The sequence below is a fragment of the Rhagoletis pomonella genome, unplaced genomic scaffold (assembly GCF_013731165.1).
Source record: "Rhagoletis pomonella isolate Grant_MI unplaced genomic scaffold, Rhpom_1.0 Rhpom_scaffold_00002, whole genome shotgun sequence".
NCBI classification, from domain to species: domain Eukaryota; kingdom Metazoa; phylum Arthropoda; class Insecta; order Diptera; family Tephritidae; genus Rhagoletis; species Rhagoletis pomonella.
The window spans coordinates 114,432,770-114,454,163 of NW_023458556.1; the positions used below are offsets into that span (position 1 = coordinate 114,432,770).

The window sequence follows — 21,394 nt, forward strand, 5'->3', positions numbered from 1 at the left end:
ATAGGTGGCGCAGTAGGCGATATATTTGCAAACCCCATATTTATGGCAAGACTGTTTAATTTTTAGAATGTATATACATAAGGGTTGTGCAAAAATGCATGTAGAAAAAGTAACGTTGGAACTTTTATGCTCTCACCCCTTAAGATTGTTCTATACTGAAAAAAATATACCCCAATTTTTTTTTATTTTGAAATCAAAAAATATTTAGAGGTCGCTCAAAGCGCCTAGGGTTTTCCATGTATTTTATATGGGGAAAAACAACTTTTCGTAGAAATGGTATAGAATTCTTAAAAATCAATATTTTTCTATCTGCTTATCTGCAGGAGATTCCCAGTAATAATACCTAATTGTTTATTTAACCATATTTTCTTTGCAACTGTAATTTATAGGTCCGCCAAAAACCCCTAAAAACGCAATGGGGGACCAACAATAAATCCTTAGTATAAAAAAATGGTTAAATAAACAATTGGGTATTGTTACTGAAAGTCTCCTGAAGAGAACCAGAGATTTTCGATCGAAAAATATAGATTTGGAAGAATTTTATCCTTTTTCAACGAAAAGTTGTTATTTCCCCATATAAAAATACATGGAAAACTTTGAGCGCGTTGAGCGACCTCTAAATATTTTTTGATTTCAAAATAAAAAATATGGGTATACCTTTGTCGATATAGAACAATCCTAGGGGATGAGAGCATTACAATTCCGACTTTACTGTTTTTGGACCACCCTAATGAACATATATTACCTAAATGGCAAGAAATAACTCGACACATTTTTTTAACGACTAATAAAGGATTGTCTTTAAAAACCATTTTTTTTAATTTCTTGTTTATAATGTGTATAGTGTATAGAAAAAAAAGTATTTCATTTAATTTTTGGGAAATGAAATGTTATATTCAACATATTTATCAAGGGAATTCTATTTAATTATATGTAAGGACTACTTTAAAAATTTGGGTACTCATTTTGCTCACAAAGCAAATTACTCAAATATTTTAGTTTTTTAGTTAATCAAAATCTTGATTACTCGAGTAGCACTAGGTCATATGCATTTGCACGAATGTATGTATGTATACTTATACAACGAAGAAAACATACATCCGACCCCGCACTCTCTAGTCGCGCTTTGACAAGGCCTATGTATCGACTCACGACTGGTGATGCTTGTAACTAGATTCGACGCCGAAAACCTACTGGAACTCTACTGCAATATATACAGACGGGACAAAATTACACCAAACCGCAGGATGTGTTCTATACTCACAAAAAAATATCTCCATAACTGAGCTTTTGATAATTTCAGCGTACTTGAGCTGAACTTACAGCTATGAAGGAGGCCGTACAGGACTGGTTTTGCATGCAGAAATTTCTGCAACGCCGTCAAAAAACGTAGTAGAGCATAAGAATACTCTTAATGAACTGCCAACTATGTATAGTGCCATAAGATATTATGGGGTCGAAGAAGTATGTATGTACATGTACATTACTTATGAAAAATGAGGACAATTTCAACGCTGTCTAGCTAAAATATTTCTGTGGCTGTCCTGAAAAACAAAATTTTTTACATACATAGGGAGGTTAGGTTAGGATGGCTGTTAGATTAACTGTCCTTTATGTTGCCATTACCCTAGGGAGAGGCAAAGGAGTGGTTGAACGGCGACGTCTAAAGGTATGTGGAAGAAACACGTGCCCAAAATGTTTAAAGCTTACAGTCCTCAAAACAGGATCTTGTGCTTACCTTATCTCATGAATACCGAAAAATTACCGAAAATAACTCCCGCCAGTAATATGAGACGTGAATTGTTCAGTTTTCATAGTTCCCTTGACCAACGAGAGTTAACCCCCGGCCAGAAGGCTCTAGCCACTTTGTCTTCCAAGTTTTTGGAGCAGCGTTCGATAAGCTGAATAAAAGTTAAACTGTCTACAATTAAACCACATGTAGCCAATGAAATCTCCACCAATTCCTTACTCGTTGAAAATTCCTCAAGGGTGCCTGCGATATCACTGTGGCCTGGAATCCAAACAAGAATGATAGCGAGGAAACCTGATGCGATCGAGAATCATAGAGACAATAAGCCACCCTCCGCGATAGGCGTCAGGGCTTGTCTACTTTGCCCATTTCTCTATGTTGGGATTTCAAGAAAGTTTGCTGTCAAGGATCTAGCCCATCTACTTCAGCTTGTCAGAGAGCTTTAGCGGAAAACCGACCATCGAAAAAGGTTGAAAAGTTATGATTTTATGTATAGTAAAAAGAAGAAAGTCTATTTTGTTGCGTTTACACATAAGCCACAGGCACGCGTAGGGACGAACAAAGCCTTTTCATTGTGTTAAGCCTAAAATAGGCTGACTTCCAAAACGTCAATTGCTTTGCATACGTACAAAGTATAACGTTCACTAACGCAGAACTACAAAATGTTGACGATGTATACTTTTCCAAAACGCATCCCAAAATTTATCGAAACGCATCGCTAGCGCAATCAGCGCATCAGAAACAAAGTTGATGCTTCGTTTGTTATTGGTTACCATTGGTGTTTTAAAAATGGAAAATTCATAAAAATTGTTCATTGGTATATTGAGTATTTAAAATATGCAATGTATATGGTTGCACTGTGTCGCAAATTTGCATATACAAACAGTTTGAATACCGCAGTATAACAGTTTCCAAACATTGTATTGATACGTTTTGGAAGCCAGCCATACATACATACATACGTAGGCATACATATTTATATATTCTGTATACGTGTTTGTACTTTTCCATACAAAACGTTTTTAATGTTTTATCAAAAGTATTTTATTTTACAATTTATTGATTATAAATTATTTAATTTATATATATGTATGTATAGTTAGAATAAAATCAAAGAGAAGTGAGAATATTCGTTGTGAGTTAAAATAAAATCAAAAACAAAATTCTACTTAATAATTTGTTTACAATAAATTGTCAACATTTAACTAAATACGTACAAACAATTTTATCTTAAGCTTAAAGTTATTCTTAAACTACTAAGGAAAACGAAACAATAATCACAAAAATGTATTAAAACTATAAAAATATCTTCACAAATTCATAGAAAAACAGTTTTGGTAAATGAAATGAGGACGAGTTTTGTCAGGAAAGCCACTCTCCAATTAAGATATTTTTGAATGAGTATTTGTATTGCATTTAATCGCCGGTTGCATATTTGCATTTTTTTCTGGTGTTCATATGTATATAAAATAACATTCACATACATATGTATGTGTACATACATATACATGTTGATTTTAATATTACTTAGCCGCCTACTACTCCTTACAACCGAGACCAGCCGCCCAGTTGCACATACCACCCACTGGATCGTAGCTCAGCCCCTTCGGACAAGTGTACTCCCAACCGACAACACCGCCAGTCTCGAACTTGGCACAGGAAATGAATTTCCGACAAGAGAGTGGATGCGGGAAATTACCTTGATCCAGACACTCGATTATGCCACGTCCATGTAAAATCACCTTTAACTGAAATCAAGTGAAGTATTCGTTTTGCCTTCATATGATATCCATACATAAATATCTAGATGTCGCGGTCACTCACCTGTTGCCCTTTCGTATTTCCCACGACGCGCTCGTTCTCATCGTCATAGTAGTCGTAGTCGACCACCTGTCTTTGGCTGCTGCGGCTTGGCGTTTTTGCCGGCTGATTGCCGTTTAACCTGTCGTAAGTGTCTGCGGCTGCATACTTGTTGGGCCGTCTACGATTGACGAATCCATCTTTCACTGCCTGTCCTCGCTGCGATACCTTTACTTCTGGCGGCGTTTGTGGTGTACTGGGCGTGTACTTTTGTGGCCTTCGCTTGACACCGACGGACTTTCCTGAAATGCAGAAATTAATTGCAATCTTCGATATTAATTTCCGCAGGTAAATTAGAATAACTTAATTAAAATTTTACTAACGTTTTGGCGCAGTAAATTCAGTGGTAGCGGCAACAGTGCCCATGCGTCGTGTGATGGACTCCACATAAGTGTGGTTTGGTTCAACAGGTGAATTCGACTTGGTTGTATGCGATGACTTCAAAGGTGATGCCTTGATGCCGCTCGTCAGCTCACGTCTAGGCACCTGTTCTTCATTGTCGTCGGTGTTTTGTACAAACTGATTGAAATGGTTTGTATGGATGCTCGATTTGGCCACTTGATCACCGACATCGTCGACTTCAAATCCATCCACAAAGAGTGTTGTGGTGAGTGGATCAGATGAAGAAATTGTGCTGGTAGAAATGACTGTGCCATCAGTGACAGTGGGATTGGCGGCGAGCGAAAAGCGGCGCTTAAAAAGTGGGTTCTGGGTGCGAGGCTGTTCGGTGGCTAGAAATGGAAAATGTACAATTAAATAAATATTTATTATAAATATTTGATTTTTGTTAAAAAAGTCTTAAGATGTATGACGTTTTTTTTTTGTTTAGCCCCTGGACCTTTTCAAACACCAATGGTTTTGATAAAAAAAATTGTTCGACCACAAAATGTATTTTTCGGTAGGTATACTGAAATTTGGATATATGCTTATGCAATATATATAGAGATACTTACTTACACATAAGAGTAAATGGTACATTATGTAAAAGTAAACAGTCTCCAGAATATGATTTTTAGTTTTTCTTTGCAGTAGTATTAAATTCTATATTTTTGTTCGTTTTGAATTCTATTTGCAAAGGTTCCTCTAAAAATTATGTAAAGTTAAATTTCTAATCTGAGATATTTCTTAGCTTAGGGTCCGTTTTCACAAAATTATCTGCACAGCTGTAGCTTTTTAAAACACTTTTTCTCAGACAGATCAACATTAAGAATTTGCACAATAGATCTAAGGTCGCAGTGCACATCCTCTAACATTAAGAATTTCTGAAATTTTCGGATCTTGACATTAATACAAGAGATTGTGTAGTAACACAAGTAATTGTTAAGCAAAAAATACAACCGACTTCAATGATCATATACAAATTTTACTGCTAATTTCTTCATGATCCAATGATCGGAACTATATCAAATTAGTATGGGATCACCCTAGAGGTACCACCTTTCCGGTTCACCAAAGTTATCCGGTAACATATAAAAAATAACCCTTCGATGAATTGACAACCTTCCTGCTTATTTTAAGTCGATGAAAAAAGAAATATAACGCTGTCCAAAAGTTCATTAGCCACTAAAAAGCTACAAAAAGCTGTACAATATTTTTAATTACGGATAGAAAGAGCCCACGCCACGGGTTGGCAGATAAACAGTAAAGATAAAGTCCCTTAGATGGTTTTAAATTTAATTTTAAAATGGCCTAGTCCATGTTTGGGCCTCGGAGTGTACGTACGTCTAAAACACTGGAAGCGTGCGTTCCGTTTATCACAACAGGATCGATTTGGTTTCACGTTTTTCAATCTGGAGACAGGTGCGTAGCTTGATGAATATTTTTATTCTTGAACCCAGTACTGCATACTATAATGATTCGGGCCCCGGCGTAGTCGATTAGACTCCACACACCACCAAAAAGCCAACATGGCAGCTGTAGTGGTGGCCGCTGTGGTGTAGTGGCTAGCAGTGCGCGCTACCACTCCGCAGGGCCGGGGTTCAAGTTCTGGTCAAAGAAATATCGCAAAAAAATATAGAAAAAAAAGTAAGTGCGGCTGGGCCACACTGGAGAAGTGAAAGTTACGTAACATATAATTTTTGTCTCATAACCAATATCCATGCATACTTATGTACGTACATATGTATGTACATACATCTGCTTTTGCTTAAGGTTATATTTTTTATCTTTTTTCTATCTATATCCCTACCTCTACCCCTGTTCGTTCTAATAACATTTATGTTATTCTGTTTTCCTTTATCATTTTTATCTTTATACTCTATCGATAACAAAATCGATAGTAATATCCAACATAATATCAATCACAAAACCGACAAAAACTGTCGATAACAAAATCGATGACAAATTCGGCAAAAATTTCGATAGCAAAATCGATAATAATATTAGTATAAAATCGACGAAATTATCGATAACAAAATCTATAAATAATCGATAACGAAAACGATAACAAAAATCGATTAGAAAATCGATAAAAATATCGATAACAAAATATACAAAAATATCGTTAACAAAATCGGTAAAAATATCGATAACAAAATCGATAAAAGTATCGATAAACAATCGACAATAACGGTACCGATAACAAATGCGATAAAAATATCGAAAACAAAACCAATAACAATATCGATAACAAAATCGTTAAAAATATCGATTACAAAATCGGTAAAAATATCGATTATTATATCGAAAAGTTCCGATAATATCGACAGAAAAATCTACATCAAAATCGATACAAAACAGATAAACATATATATTATTATATCGATATGTCACAAAATCGATAAATATCGAAAACAAAGTCGATAAATATCGATAACAAAATTTATAAATATCTATAACAAAATCGATACATTTCGATAACAAACAATAACGGTACCGATAACAAATGCGATAAAAATATCGAAAACAAAACCAATAACAATATCGATAACAAAATCGTTAAAAATATCGATTACAAAATCGGTAAAAATATCGATTATTATATCGAAAAGTTCCGATAATATCGACAGAAAAATCTACATAAAAATCGATACAAAACAGATAAACATATATATTATTATATCGATATGTCACAAAATCGATAAATATCGAAAACAAAGTCGATAAATATCGATAACAAAATTTATAAATATCTATAACAAAATCGATACATTTCGATAACAAACTCGATAAATATCGATAACAAAGTCGATAAAAAATATCACTACCAAAATAGTTAAAAATATCGATTAAAAATTCGAACAAATCGATAAAAATATCGACTATTATATCGATAAGTTCCGAAAATATCGATAGCAAAGTTGATAATAATATCGATAAAAATTTCGATAACAATCGATGAAGATGTCGATAAAAAAACCGATAACAATATCGCTTATTTTATCGAGAAGTCTCGAAAATCCCGAAAGTCTCTAAAATCCCAAAATAGTTCCCAGATTGAGTATCTGTGTCTCTCTCTATATCCTTTCCTCTTTAATTACTTTTATTTTAATCTTTTTTCCCTATCTTCATCTTTACTTTTATCGGTATCCTCATCCTCATCTTTGTTTTTATTTTTATGTTTATCATTTTCTTCATCTACATATTCCCCTTCACCTTTGTCCTTATACATATAAGTATAGTGTTTAAATTTACCTTGGTCTTCATTTTTGCCTTTATCTTTACCCATATTTGTTTTTGTTTTTATTTTTACCTTTGCAATTATCCTTTTCTTTATCTATGTACGTACTCACCTTTACTTTCATTCTTGTATTGGTCTTTTTCTAGGTGTTATTCTTTAACCTTTTATTAGGAAATTTTTGATAAATTAATACCATATGCATACACACAAGGAGCACTTGTTTCAGCCCCAACCATTTCCGTTGCACCATTTCCGTTGCATCATTTCCGTTGCATCATTTCCGTGTGCAATTTCTGTTGAATTTGCCAATTTACTACCAACAAACCAACCGCCGCTAAAGAAATTTCACTTCAAAAAGGTTTTTTCTTAACAGCGGTCACCCCTCGGCGGTCGCCCGGAATTCAATTATATTATATGGGCAAATCTAAAAAACAGGTAACCTTTGTGTTAAGTATTTAGCTTTATTTTCACTGTTGTAAACTATATCAAGCTGGTTGCTTTTGGATATAATTCATTGACGTATACTTGAAGCCTCAAACAAAATTTGGATCAATTTGCTGCATAACTTTTGAATTATAAGTGTTTAAATAAAAAAAATAATAAAAACAAGCGAATTTTTATGGTAAGTAATTTTTAAGAGGAGCACAATTAATTATGTCACAACTTTTAAAGCACACCATATTCTGATTTGAAGTTTAATGGGTATTTAGCATTTAGAAAAGTGTGCATTCAAAAATTACGAAGTAGCAAGTAACTCAATGTCTGTACCTCCACATTTCACAAAATTTTCAAAATCTTCGGTTTATCGTGTATAGTTTTTTAAGAATTTAATTTTAAGAATTTTTTAAGCATGTATTGTGTTCCACAAACAATTGCGAATAATTTTGTACCTTAGCTAAAGGTGTGCTTTCAGAATAAACCAACTTTTAAAGATAAACTATTCTGCAATCTTAAGCGTAATTTTTATTCCAAAAACATCTTAATTGAAGCCACATTTGGAAAATACGTCGAAACGATCTAAATATTTTTATAACTACTAGTCCTTATAACGTTACATATACCTGAAAAATGCTTCAAACAATTTTTCTCTAGAAGTGTGTAAAACTCTGATTTAGTACTTTTAATTATGCTCCTTCTTTTAGTCAGAATATTTCGAGCGTGGCATCAAATCAAAGTTATTTCGACAAAGGTTCTGATATTTGCTTTTACTTAATTGGAGTCTTCTAAATTCAATGGCGTCCCCAGTTTTGCTCGATTGGCTCCACTGTTGGATATAGCGGTAATTGAAACTTTGCTTAAATTTGAACTATTTTCTAAAAAAACTTCCTCAGTTTTAAAAATATTTTACTAAAATTTTGCACATGGTTGTATTTTAATATTTCCTTTACTACCTCTTAAAATCATCGAAATCGGTTCACTCTAACATCTAGCTCCCATACAACTGAATGTTCAGAGACGTTGTTTTGCGATATAACTCCTCCAATTAAGCAGGTAAAAATTTAGTATAGGTTCAATTTAACATATAGCACGCATACAATTTATTATTCATTTATGAAGTTAAAGTTATAGCGCAAAAACACATATCTGAGTAATCGGTTGTTTGTCCAACATTTTAGCAAAATAAATTCAAAACTGAGGGAGCTATTTATAAAATAGTTCAAATTTAATCAAATATTCAAGTACCGTTATCTCGAAAACCGAAGCAAATCTGGTAAAATGGGGCCCGCCATTGAATTTAGAACGTCTCAATTAAGTGAGCTCAACTTTCAAAATCTTTGCTCAAAATTTACAACTTGAACAGCGTAATTTGAACCCAGCTTATTCTTTTGTTTTCTATTTCATGTTTATTCCTCGTCTAACTTTTGAAACACTTGATGAAAATGAACTACACTTATATTTATCGATTTATTAAGAGATTACGAACAAAATGATATATAAAACATAGGCTCACAAATTTAAAATTTTTTTTTTGTGCAGAGTGTACCTACTTTTTAGATTTGCCCATATAGTTTATGTGCCTACGAGTTAATTTAAATTGAGCTGAACTACAAAGTTGTGATCAACCATCGTCCCATTTATCAAAAGAAGGAAAGTCAATTGAGTTCTCAGAAATGGCGAAATATCTATGGGTTACTCATTTGGAACTCACATTTCTCGAATGTTACCAACAAGGCTAAGACTTCATGTTAAGACTTGGTGAACAACACCCAAACTAACGTATTGGTCTTTAAATACGGCATTAACGGTTTTTACATATGCGGCACTGGCCTGGTGGACAAAAGCTAAGTAATTAAACGCGGGTGCCACCTTGAGCAAGCAAGCTGCACCAACTGGTGTGCGCGGCCATCACAGGAGCTGTGCGAACCTGCCCAAAGAATGCCCTTGGTGCCATTAAAGGTATTCCCAATTTGTCTTTTCTGACTTAAAAAAAAGGTATGCTGGAGCGCCTACGGCTGCCCAATGCTATCAGCATGAAAAGTGGAGATCTTCGGGATCATTTGGAGGTTTTCAAGCAATTCCTGTATGATCGCGCTATCAAGACCACGGACGTCATACTACCGAAGTTATCCTTCTACAAACCTTGAAAAGTCAGAATTTTTGAAAGGGACTGCTGTGAAGAGATAATAACTATAACTGATGAAGGGTCACAAGTATGGATACCGACAGAGCGAAGACGGTAGCACAGGGGCAGGCGCACTTGGACCAAGATTCCAGAAAAGTCTGCCAATATTCCAGGCGGAAGTCTCCGCAATCGAGGTCTGTGTTCGCGAAGGTCTTCGTAGACCTTAGGAATAAATAATATGTCGGGTAGTCAGGCAGTGTTAAAGGCCCTAGACTCTTTTAAAATGGCATCAAGGCTGTAAAACACATTTGAACCAGCTGGGAGCCCAAAATAGCGTAACTATGTGGTAAATTCCAGGACATGAAGGGATTGAAGGCAACGAAAGGGCTGACTGTCTTGCAAAGCGTGGTCCCCAAATGCGCTTACGTGCCCCGAGCCTTTCTGCGGTACATATAAAGGATATACTGCAGCGCTACTTTGAAGCTGGGAAGAACCTCAGATTGCGGGCTACTGGAGGAAGTTAAAGGGAACGAGACAATTCAAGCGACCCATAACTCCATCCAGGAGGAACTCCGAAAGTCTCCTTGAACTTGGGCAGGAGGGTGTTAGAACTCAAACTGGCTACCTGACAGGACACTGCAAATTAAGGTACTATTTGAATAAAATGAGGCTTTCTGTAGAGACTAACTGCAGGTTTTGTGAGCTGGTGGAGGAAACCTCAGAACATATTCTATATGACTGCCCACGTATCACGAATAGCAGACTGATACACCTTGGGGACCGATTTTCTTCGTCATCCAAAATTTGGAACATGAAACCCTAAGGTTGGAGTGATTAAAACTAGGGTTTACCACAATAGATCGTTTTTAGGTCGCAGTGAAAGTATTCCCGACGTAATAATAATAATAATTAAGATACATACATTTGTACAAGGCTTTACAATAAAAAGAATTGTTATACGGAGTTAATTTATTTTTATTGTATTAGCTATGTTGCCGCCGTATCATCCATTGCCCGATAACTTACCACCAGTGTTGGCAAAATGTTAATCTGATTAACGACTAAAATTAACGATTAAAATGTTTATCGTGATTGACGATTAAAATTAATTAATCGTAACCAACTGTACGATTAATGATTAAATTTTTATAATCGTTAATCGCTTGCTGCGATTACGATTAATTAATTTTGATCATTAATCGTTATTCCAATTAAAAAGAAAATCTGATTAAGTTGTCTAGTTTGTCCGAATTTGAAACCAAACACCAGTTATAGTAATTAGTTTGTGTTTTACGCTTATAAAATGCACATAATATAAAAAAAAAATTAAATTATTATTATTAGTAATAAATAAACTGGGAATTTTTACAACCAGCGCACATATGCAGAGGGATATTAAAACCTAGTTTGTAAAACGTCTGTTGGTATAGATCTTAATACAAATGAGCACCAAATTGCTTAGATTGATGAGGAAACCCGACTTAGCCAGACCCGATTAACTGGCTTTGTGTGCACGGGAAAATTCCACCATAAATTAAATTATCACCAAACCTACTTAACCAAATTAAGGGTTAATGTTTAAAAATTAATTTTTTTTAATCGCGGTTACGATTAACCGTTTAATCCGATTAAAAATATTCATGACTAACTGTAATCGGATTAAATTTAATCGAATTAACTAATTGAGTAAAAAATCAATCGATTAGTGCCAACACTGCTTACCACACATCGTTCGAGAAAATAAAATCGCACTCACCGAGAAAAAAAACGGGTTTGAAAAAGGAGAGAAACCTACGCCTTTCATAATTAATCAAATAAAACGTGAATTAATAGACTGCTAGTAAAAACAAGGACTTTTCTTTCTTTTTCCCCACAACAATACTTTAAACAAGTAAGAAAGTCTAAGTTCGGGCAGAGCCGAACATTAAATACCCGGCGCAAGTATTAAATACATGTTTTTCGCCTTTCCGAAAGCTACCCCTACATGCTAAGCCGGGGTGTATCAATTTTGAGTAAATTAGCGTCTTTAAATTTCGAAATATTGCAGTTTCAAGCATTTATGAAATTTACCGTTATATGAAAAGCGGCCGTAATTTTAGTCCGATTTCAATAATTTTCAACGTTTTGCTTTTATTTGGCAAGGACAATAAAAATACCGAGTTTGGTACAAATTGATAGAACGGTTACCGATATAAATATATGTGGTCATAAGTGGGCGGTGCCACGCCCATTTTCCAAAATTTAACCATAAACGTATTTCTTGGTAAAGAATTGTTGCGAGCATCAATTTTGAATAAGTTAGCTTTAATATTTACTGATTTATCGAAGATTTCGTATTTCTCTAAATTACCCTTATATGGAATGTGGGCGTGGTTATTGTCCGATTTTAAAAATTTTCACCCATTTGATATGCTGTACCAAGGCGAACAACTGTGCTAAGGTTGGAAGAAATCGGTGCAGCGGTTGCCAAGATATACACATGTAACTATAAGTGGGCGTGGCTACGCCCATTTCTCAAAAATTTATAATATTATTATTTTTCGTCTAAAAGTTATTATAAATATCAATTTTGAGTGATTAATCTTCAGTAGTTACTAAAATATCACAGTTTTCGTGTTTCTGAAAATTACCGCTATATGGGAGGTAGGCGTGGTTATTGTCCGAAAGAAGTACACGTACCAAGTTTCGTTAAGATATCTTAATTTTTACTCGCGTTATCGTGTGCACAGACGGACGGACAGACGGACGGACGGACGGACAGACAGACAGTCACCGCTTAATCGATTTCTCTTTTCATCCTGATCATTTAGGTATACATTTGTCTATATCTATCTCGATTCGTTTTGCCTGTTACAAACAACCGTTATGTGAACAAAGTTATAATACCCTTGTGCACAAGTGCGCTCGGGTGTAAAAATTTAAACATAAATCATTAATTGGGGCTGAGCTCGCCTGCAAGTATACGCGTGGATTCATACACGTGAGCGTTTCTTGCAGAACGACATAACGGCATCGGCCGGTATTGGCATATAAAGCATAGTTCACTCAATATCGGTACGCATGAAATTGGTTATATCTGTTTAACAGGTTTTCAGAAAATAATATTTAATATATTAAAGTAAAGTATTCCGCTATAGATAGATGTTAGCGAAAGTTTCATATTTTGCTTGGATAAATAAATAACAGATAATTTCTTTGATAATGATAAAATTTTTCTGAACACCCGTTCTAGAGACTTGGATAGTCAACTTGTTCCACTAAACTATCTTTAGTTTATGTTTTTTTCATGGTTCGCGCATCTATACTAATTTTGTTTTGAATAAATACCAGGTATTTTTCGATTTGACGTAAATGGGACATATTCGTAAATTGATGACTTCCAGAACTTTTTTCACATCTTTGGCTTCAAACCGATATAAAGTTACCTGTGAATAATTAATTTTCATTAAAACCAACCCAAACTTTACTGAAGGTCTAAAGTAAATGATATAATGGCTTAACACTTTGTGCAAGCGCTCCTTCCAGCATATTCTTGGGGTCATATGACGCATTGTGGAGTCTGATCGAGTTTTAATGAGACTGTTTCGATTCTCTCGTCATTTCATATCGCTTTGACAACTGTGTCAACTTATATAAATCTAGTTTTAAGAGGATATCAACCTGTTTCTTTTTAGCTTACAAAATTTAACTTTGGAGTTAACCGAAGTCAAGTTTTAAACATGTTTTTTAGTCATTATTAAAAAATACCACATTTGGTGTTAACATTGGAGTAAAGTAAACGGGTGCGGTTTTGGTTATAAGATTTATTTAATCTAACAGAATTTTGTATGTTATAACTCAATAAGGTTTAAGTCTTGCCATAGGTTGCATTCGCTGAGCTGTGGATAATTGTTTCCCAATTCTCTCGCGCGATCTTCTGATGAGCCGATATTTTTTTTTCTAATTGAGGTAAAGAGCCTTATCCTTAAGCTGGTGCGAAATGGTGTTTTTTTTTTAATGATTAGCTTACTACTTTAGTTTAGGCAGAAGGAATCCATTCATTGATTTTGGGAGGAAAATTTGAAGGTTTTAGTATATATAATTTTAATTTGATTTTTGATCTCGAAAATGTTTGATTTTCAACGAATTTGTTCAAGCAGTTTGTGAGCAGCCACTTCCAACGCGAATAAAACGGTACAATTAAAAGCCAGTACTATGAAATTTCAACCTCATTGTTTAACGATCTGCATTGCAACTTTTTAATACATTCCCACAATTGCTGCACAGGAATTGCAGCAAAAGTTCTTCCATACAAGCTGTCAAATTCAGACACTCGCGGAATACGTATACATTAAAATTTTATCGTTTTAGCAGTGTCGTCGTAAGGCATGTGCGTATGCAAGGTTTGCGGGAAAGAATCAAATAAAGACAGCACAGAAAACTGGGTACTGTGCGATGGGTTTGAACTCTGGTACCACTTTGAGTGCGTAGGTGTTGACGAGAGCGTACAACATCGGAACTGGAACTGCTCCCTTTGTACCGAAGGTGGCGATAGTGCAAACGTTATTTGCACTCCTGCAAATCCATTGTCACATGTGGTCTAGTCGCACTACACTATGGGGTTGAAACTGGATGAACCTGCTCCAACGCCAGTTGTATTTAACTCGTTACCAGCCAACGACGAAACAAACCGATAACATCAGCTCGCGTTGGCAATGTTAGAGGAGAAAAGAGCCGTGGAGGAGCGCTACATCGAAAAAAAAGTACCGACTACTTGCTAATATGAACTCGGCAGCCATGTCAAGCTTGCAAATAGAAACGAGCAGCGGCCCAGTGAGTTTTAAAATAGCTGCGCGATAAGCTATAGCAAAAGACTTGCCACCGTTCAGCGGTGACCCCGAGGAGTGGCCTATGTTTGTTAGCATCTTCGACCATAGCACTTCAGCCGCAGGCTTTTCCAATGTCGAAAATATGGTATGACTGCAAAGGTGCCTGAGAGGCAAGGCTCGGGAACTAGTTAAAGACAAGCTGTTCTTACCAGATTGGTTACCGACGTCATCGATATAATAAAAACGTTCTTCGTTCAACAATCCAATGCTGGTAAAGGAGCCAGTCGATAAATTTCCCAATCAGCATAAATTGAGCTGGGAGATGGAGTGGCACTTCACCAACCATTAAATAATTCAGGGGCTGGCTCTATCGAATGGCGGAGGCGGCCTCTACGGTAGCATCACCAGCGTTCTACAAAACCAGCTCAGTCAAGACGCATAGCCAAGGTGAGTGCACTCCGTCGAGAATTCCTCCTCCAAAGAAACAGGATATTTCACAAAGACACAACCGTTCGCAAGGACCAACTTTTCCATGATTAGACACTCAAGCATTCGACAATCAAGTTCATCGCATGTGCAGTTGAACATTGCGCTGCACAGTGTGGAAAATTCCATTGCTTGTCGGAACAGTAGAGGTGGGAAACAGTAAAAAAGTTGGAGCTTGTTATCCATGCCTTAAACCCCATAACAAAGGGTGTTTCTCAAAAAAGAGTTGCGGCATAAATAGCTGCCCTCGAAAGCATCATCCATTACTTCACAGCGAAGGTATCGAAACTCCCGTCGACGACGAAAAGGACCAAGCCCACGTATGCGTGTAGCCAATATCTCCGAATTATGCCCGTAAGCCTGCAAACAGCCAGCAAAACCATTAAGATTTACGCGTTTCTTGACGAAGGGTCTTCCGTGTCTCTCATTGGCGAAGCGGCGTTCGAAAAACTCGATATCAAAGGACCAGTGGACCAGCGAAACTACACGCAACGAAATTGCATCCGTAAGGGCATCAATACAGATCTCAACTCCAAATACCGGCAAATTGTACTGGCTCAACAACGCACACAATATAAAAAATATCGCTCTACCTAAACAAACGATTAACGCAAGCGGACTTCGTGGTAAATATCCGTATCTAAAAGACATACCACTGCAGTCATATTACGACGTTCAGCCAACACTACTTATTGGAGTCAACAACTGGAAGATTACTGTTCCACACAGGATCCTTGAAGGCAGAAGGGACGAACCCATCGCTCCTAAATGTTTACTTGGATGGAGCGTACAAGGTACATCGACCGCATCGAGTTACGTGACTATGCACCCCTGCTACTGTAGATGACAAGAACTGCATGGTACAGTAAAAGACAGCTTTAGCCTAGATTCCGTAAAAATTCCCAAGGTGCAGTCAGCCGAGGACCAGCAAGCGATTGAAATTCTCGACCGGACATGCATGAAGGCGAACGGCCAATTTGAAGTCGGCCTCTTATGGCGCAACGCGCTCAATCCCTTAACTGTCCGAAAGCCAAAATCAAGCCAGATCCAGATTTGAACGACAAAATTTATAAGAAAATTCGTAACCTATTGCAAAAGGGTTATGAGGTGGAGCTATCAGAAGTGGAGATTACCAACCAGAACAAGCACACATGGTTCTTGCCAATTTTCATAGCTCTGAATCCCAATAAGCCAAATAAAATAAGGCTCGTTTGGGACGCAGCTGCGAAATCTCATGGAGTTTGCTTAAACACTTTCTACTTACCGGACCAGATCTTTTGAATCCACTTAACGAGATTCTGCTAGCATCCAGAGTAGGCCAGGTGGCATTCTGCGGGGACATCGCGGAGACAAAGGACGGGCATGCACAACGATTCCTATGGTACAACAAAGCCAGCAACAACGTAAACGTGAACGTAATGCACACAATGTCTTTCCGCATAAGTTGTGCGCCATGCATTGCGCACTACATACGTGACAAGAACGCAGAATCATATCGCCAGTAGTATCCCCAATGACTACATCGACAGTAAGGACAGCGAGCAGGAGGCTCTCAAGGTGGAGACTCCGGTTCGCAAGTGTTTAAGCGACTTATGCATTTCCCGCATAAACAAAGAACAGCGACCACCCACACGCATTTCCATATATTGCGTTTCCCGCATAAACCAAGTGCAGCGAACAAACACACGCACTTGTGTTTAAAAGTAATTCGCTCGTTCTTAATTGGGTCTGCATTTTTTTATGCAATTCTCAAATAGCTCTTCGCTGAACTTAGTGAAGTGATAAGTCGCTGGCATTTTCAGCCATGGTCAATGCTCAACCAGCTTGACTATCACACGATGCTTTAAGCATCACTCTCACCAGTGTTGCCGTTTTAGCCCTTTGGTGGCTAGATTTAGCTACCACATACTTTTTTTGGCCACATAAATTTAAAATTGCCCCTAGCCCTTTTTTTAGCCCTTCGGAGAATTTATTCATACTTGGCATGAAAAAGTTGTATATGCTTAATTTGATCTAATTTTTTTGTAAGAGATGAATTTTTAAACTAAGAAAGACTGATATATATTCATATATGTATTGTATGTTTCTTACGTTTTTATACATATATACTGTAAAAGTGTTAGGGCTGTTAACTTATCTATTAAAGATTTAACTATAGTTTAAAATAGATAAGTTTACGGCCCTTAGGGCCAGTTTTTCAGTGCCAGTTTAAACTCAGATTAAGTAAACTGAGTTAATTTTCGCTCGCTAGATTGAACAGCCGGCTGACATTTGATTGGCTGATCTTAATACGCGTTTAAACTTAGTGTAAACGACGGCCGTACACTGAAAAACTAGCCCTTAATACGCTTAATTTGTTAAATGGACCATCAACATGGATCGTGTATGTTCTTGTGGTGTGCTAGTGCGACTTCAAAAACTATTTGAAAATTTTATGATTGTTGTGAGTGGTGAAATTAGCTCAATTTTCTAAGTAAAAAATATTTTGGCGAAAATTTCTTGCAGTCAAAGCCGTGTTTGTGGAATATTAAGTTCACGATATTGCAGTTTTGAATTACAAAAAAAAACAATATTTAACAAAATGGTAGAAAAATTATGAATTTTCGGCTCTTAGTTATTGCGATGTTTCCTCGACCTCAGTTGTAACGAAATAAATATTGTACCAAGCCAGCATGCTGGTAAGGCCCTGTCTCCACAGGAAAACACTGATGTCGTGAAAACTATGTCACAAAATATATTTCCAATGGAGACCGCCTATTTCTCATGTGCTGCAATATATGTCAGCGCTTATTGCTTGACATCTATTGCAGGCAATTCGATAGTTTGACAGCCATATTTTCATTTGAAAGAAAGCGTGCTGGTGGTAACATCGATGAAATTTTTATATTAAATCAAAATAAAAATCTCTTCCCTATTGGATTATTTATGATTACGTTTTAGGAAATTATTCAGCAAGTTTTTTAAAGATTTAAATGTTTTTAAACACCTAAATTGAGAGAATGTTGTCTGGTGGCGTCATGCGGCAAATGCTTATTTCAAGACATCAAAGTGCCCACACACAAAAACTTGCAATCACATTGCTCGTCAAAATGACAGTTGGTAGGCCATCGCTGTTCGCCTGTGGAGTTCTGCGGTAAGTTATAGGCTTCGAGCCTGATGGTACAATCACTTGATCGAGCCAGCATGCTGGTGTCGTATATTTCCCCTTTTACTTATACAAAAAGGTTTTGGTTGGATAAAATATTCACTTTTTTCCAGAGTTCATTGTTTTTCTATACCATTACTTATTGAAAATGTTTACGTGTATACTTATATATGTATATGTAAGTAAACAATTTTAGCTACCATTTTTAGCCACAACGACTGTTTTTAGCTATTTTTAGCCCTTTTTTTAAAGGAATTTGGCTACCACTAAAAATGATTCGCGGCAACACTGACTCTCACTCCACTCCTGTGGGATTTTTGGTATGGTAGTAAGCTATGGCTTACAAGCCACACTGGGGCTCTGCATGAATGCATCCCTGAATAAAACCCAGCTCATTGCACAGCAGCCTACGGTAGCTAGAGCCTGACTCCTCCAATGGAGTCCCCTAATTGATACATGGTAAAAGGGGCATATCTTGCGCTACCGCAATGGTAATCCCTACCTCCTCTACTACTCTAACTCGATCACAACTCCAATCCTGGTATCCCGCTCTCCCTCAGCTAAACAGCAAGGTTCATCAAACTGATGGATCCGAAATCCGAAATTGGACGTCGAACTCCACTAACGTCCTTATGCTGCTACTCGTCCAATTTGGGGGCACAGAAACGGTGTTAGGTATGTATTGGGTGCCACACACTGACGTTTTCAAATATGTCCTCAGGTTTGCCCGGCTGCGACGTGACGTACTGACGTAGTCCCCACCAATAGAGAGGTTCTATAGTCCTCATTTCAATTTTCGAACACGCTGGGGCTACTGTCGTGTCACACAATCAGCTTAAAAAGACTCCTCCAACATGTATGGTGAGCCAACATAGGATGGGATTAAATGCTGCCTGAGTCACTACACCACCACTGGTGTCAGTGGAAGCAGCTTCACTTGCACTTCAGCGCCATATACTGGTCCGATTTCAAAACAGTGTTACAGTGGCTAAAGATGGACCCGCGTAACTTCGGAAAGGTGCTTGAGAGCTACAACAATACACAATGGCGATGGGTTCCAACAAAGTGGAACATAGAAGATGGGGCGACGAAGGTCAATAGCACGGTGGGAGCTAACAGTGGTTGCAGGGTCCAGAGTTCTTGAAATAGTACGAGAGCGAGTAGCTGCAACAAGCACAGAATTTCGAAGAAACATATATGATAGAGATGAGAAAACACTTACACGTAACTCGAAAAAATGATGCCATAAAACTTAACGTGGAATATTTCTCAGAGTGGCGTCGCTTATAAAGAGCAGTAGGAACCTTTTTTTTTGTACTTCCATCGATTGAACGCTGAAAGATTCAACTGGACCAAACCGAAAAAGATTTTTCTACATAGGGTTCTCCAAAAATGTGTTTGGAAATCTCGCTAAATGAGCTATGACAGCTACCACTGATTTTTTCTACTTAGATAGTAATTTTGTTAATATTTGGCAACTCTGGATCACAAATTTTTGTTTTTTTTTTTGGGTTCCACGTATCCAATTCCTTTAAAAATATTTTTAATGTACCGTTAATCAGTTAAAAACAAAAACTGGTTTCACTTAATCACGTATATCTTACGAAGAGATGACGTATGAGTACGGTGACCATTCGTACTCAAGAATGATAGAATACAAGATTGCGCCGATTGAAGCAGAATTCGTGAGAGTAATTTTGGCGTGACGTCATCGTAGAGTTGACAACTGAGAGTGATGTGCTGAATTGTCAGTACCCAATACTTAATACTTACTTCTGTAACCAGTTAGCGACAAAAATGCTTCAAACAAGTAAGAGTTTCTCTGTATTATAGCCTCGAACCGATATATATATGTACATTTCTCCTTTGAATCAGTATTAAAGCTATATTGGCTCCTACATTCGGGTTTTGATAGGCGAGTCTCCCCTGAAACTTTGTTTTCCATATTTTTGGCCTATGTGCGCTTTTATTCGAAACCTAAATGTTTCGGTACCGAATATCGAGAGTATTGGATACTTAAAAGTATTGATTCAGCACATCACTACTGCTGTCATCTCGACTGTGACGTCAGCAAAGCAGCTGATTCTGTCGAATTCACAGAGAGCCGATTAGCGGTGTTGACATTGGCGCCACCTTCTGTATTCTCTCCACCGTGATTCGTATCGATTTTGGCGGGATAGTTCCGATTTTGAGAAAATTTTCCCGCTGAATATTTTTTAAAAGTCGGGACATGTAAGTGTCCCTATTTTTCATATTTGTATCGAATAAAATCCGATTTTCAGTGTCTTCTTTATTCATTTAATAATAGTATCCTTGTACTCTGGCCCAAAAATCATTTTTCGCACAAACGTGGCAGCACTTTCGTTATCACAAAGGACATCGAGTATAAGGTAGCTATAAACATAGCCAGCATCCTTATTTTCTATGATCTTTGGTTATGTTTTATTCTGTCAAACTGGTAGTATCGCTATATTGCATATAATACTAATTCCCTCAAAAAAATTGTGGATATGAAAAATATAAGCTGTAGATACAGTGGCGAAATATAAATAGAGAAGAGACATTTTAGCATTCTTTCGCTATTCCCCTTTCGATTATTTAAACTTTATTATTTTTTTATGAAAGTGTAGCTCGTTATCTAACAAAGACCATGTAAGTCAAAATTTCAAATTTGTACAAAAATTAGCAACATTCGACAAAGTTCTTCAATATTTTAAACTTTTTAGTTAGATTTCTTATGCCGATTTCGTTTCTACCGAAAAATGAAACCTTATCTTTGTCCTCTACGCACAAACACTAAGAAGAGGGCGATGAGAAGGCAACATTTTTTGTAGAAACGATATCGCCATTAAAAATATTATGAGTATACAGTTGTGTAGCCCATTAAATTCAAAGTGAAAATTTTACGTAGCTACCATGATTTTTGGTAATTTTTTGTTTGTGGAAGTTGTTGCTCATTTTCTCCATACAAAAAGTTGTTGGAACTAATTTGGATGGAAGAAAATGCGCGAACAAAAAATTGCCAAAAATCAACGGTATGTCCACGGTACTTCAAACTTGCACTTTATTATACTAAAATTTTATGGGATATAAAACTGCAACTGCATTGTTTTGAATAATTTTAGAAAATCTGATAAAAATTTTATCAACATTTGTTAATATT

The 21,394-nt window shown here is 36.7% G+C and overlaps 1 protein-coding gene across 1 annotated transcript in view; it reads right to left on the reverse strand.

Moving 5' to 3' along the window:
- Positions 1-2,838: 2,838 nt before the first annotated feature.
- LOC118734364 (putative GPI-anchored protein pfl2) overlaps positions 2,839-21,394 on the reverse strand; it is a gene marked incomplete at its 5' end in the record, with an annotated part of 110,491 nt that continues 91,935 nt past the window's right edge. Inside the window, 3 exon segments of the mRNA XM_036464088.1 lie at positions 2,839-3,498; positions 3,575-3,852; positions 3,934-4,341. Coding sequence (XP_036319981.1) covers positions 3,289-3,498; positions 3,575-3,852; positions 3,934-4,341 — 896 coding nt within the window.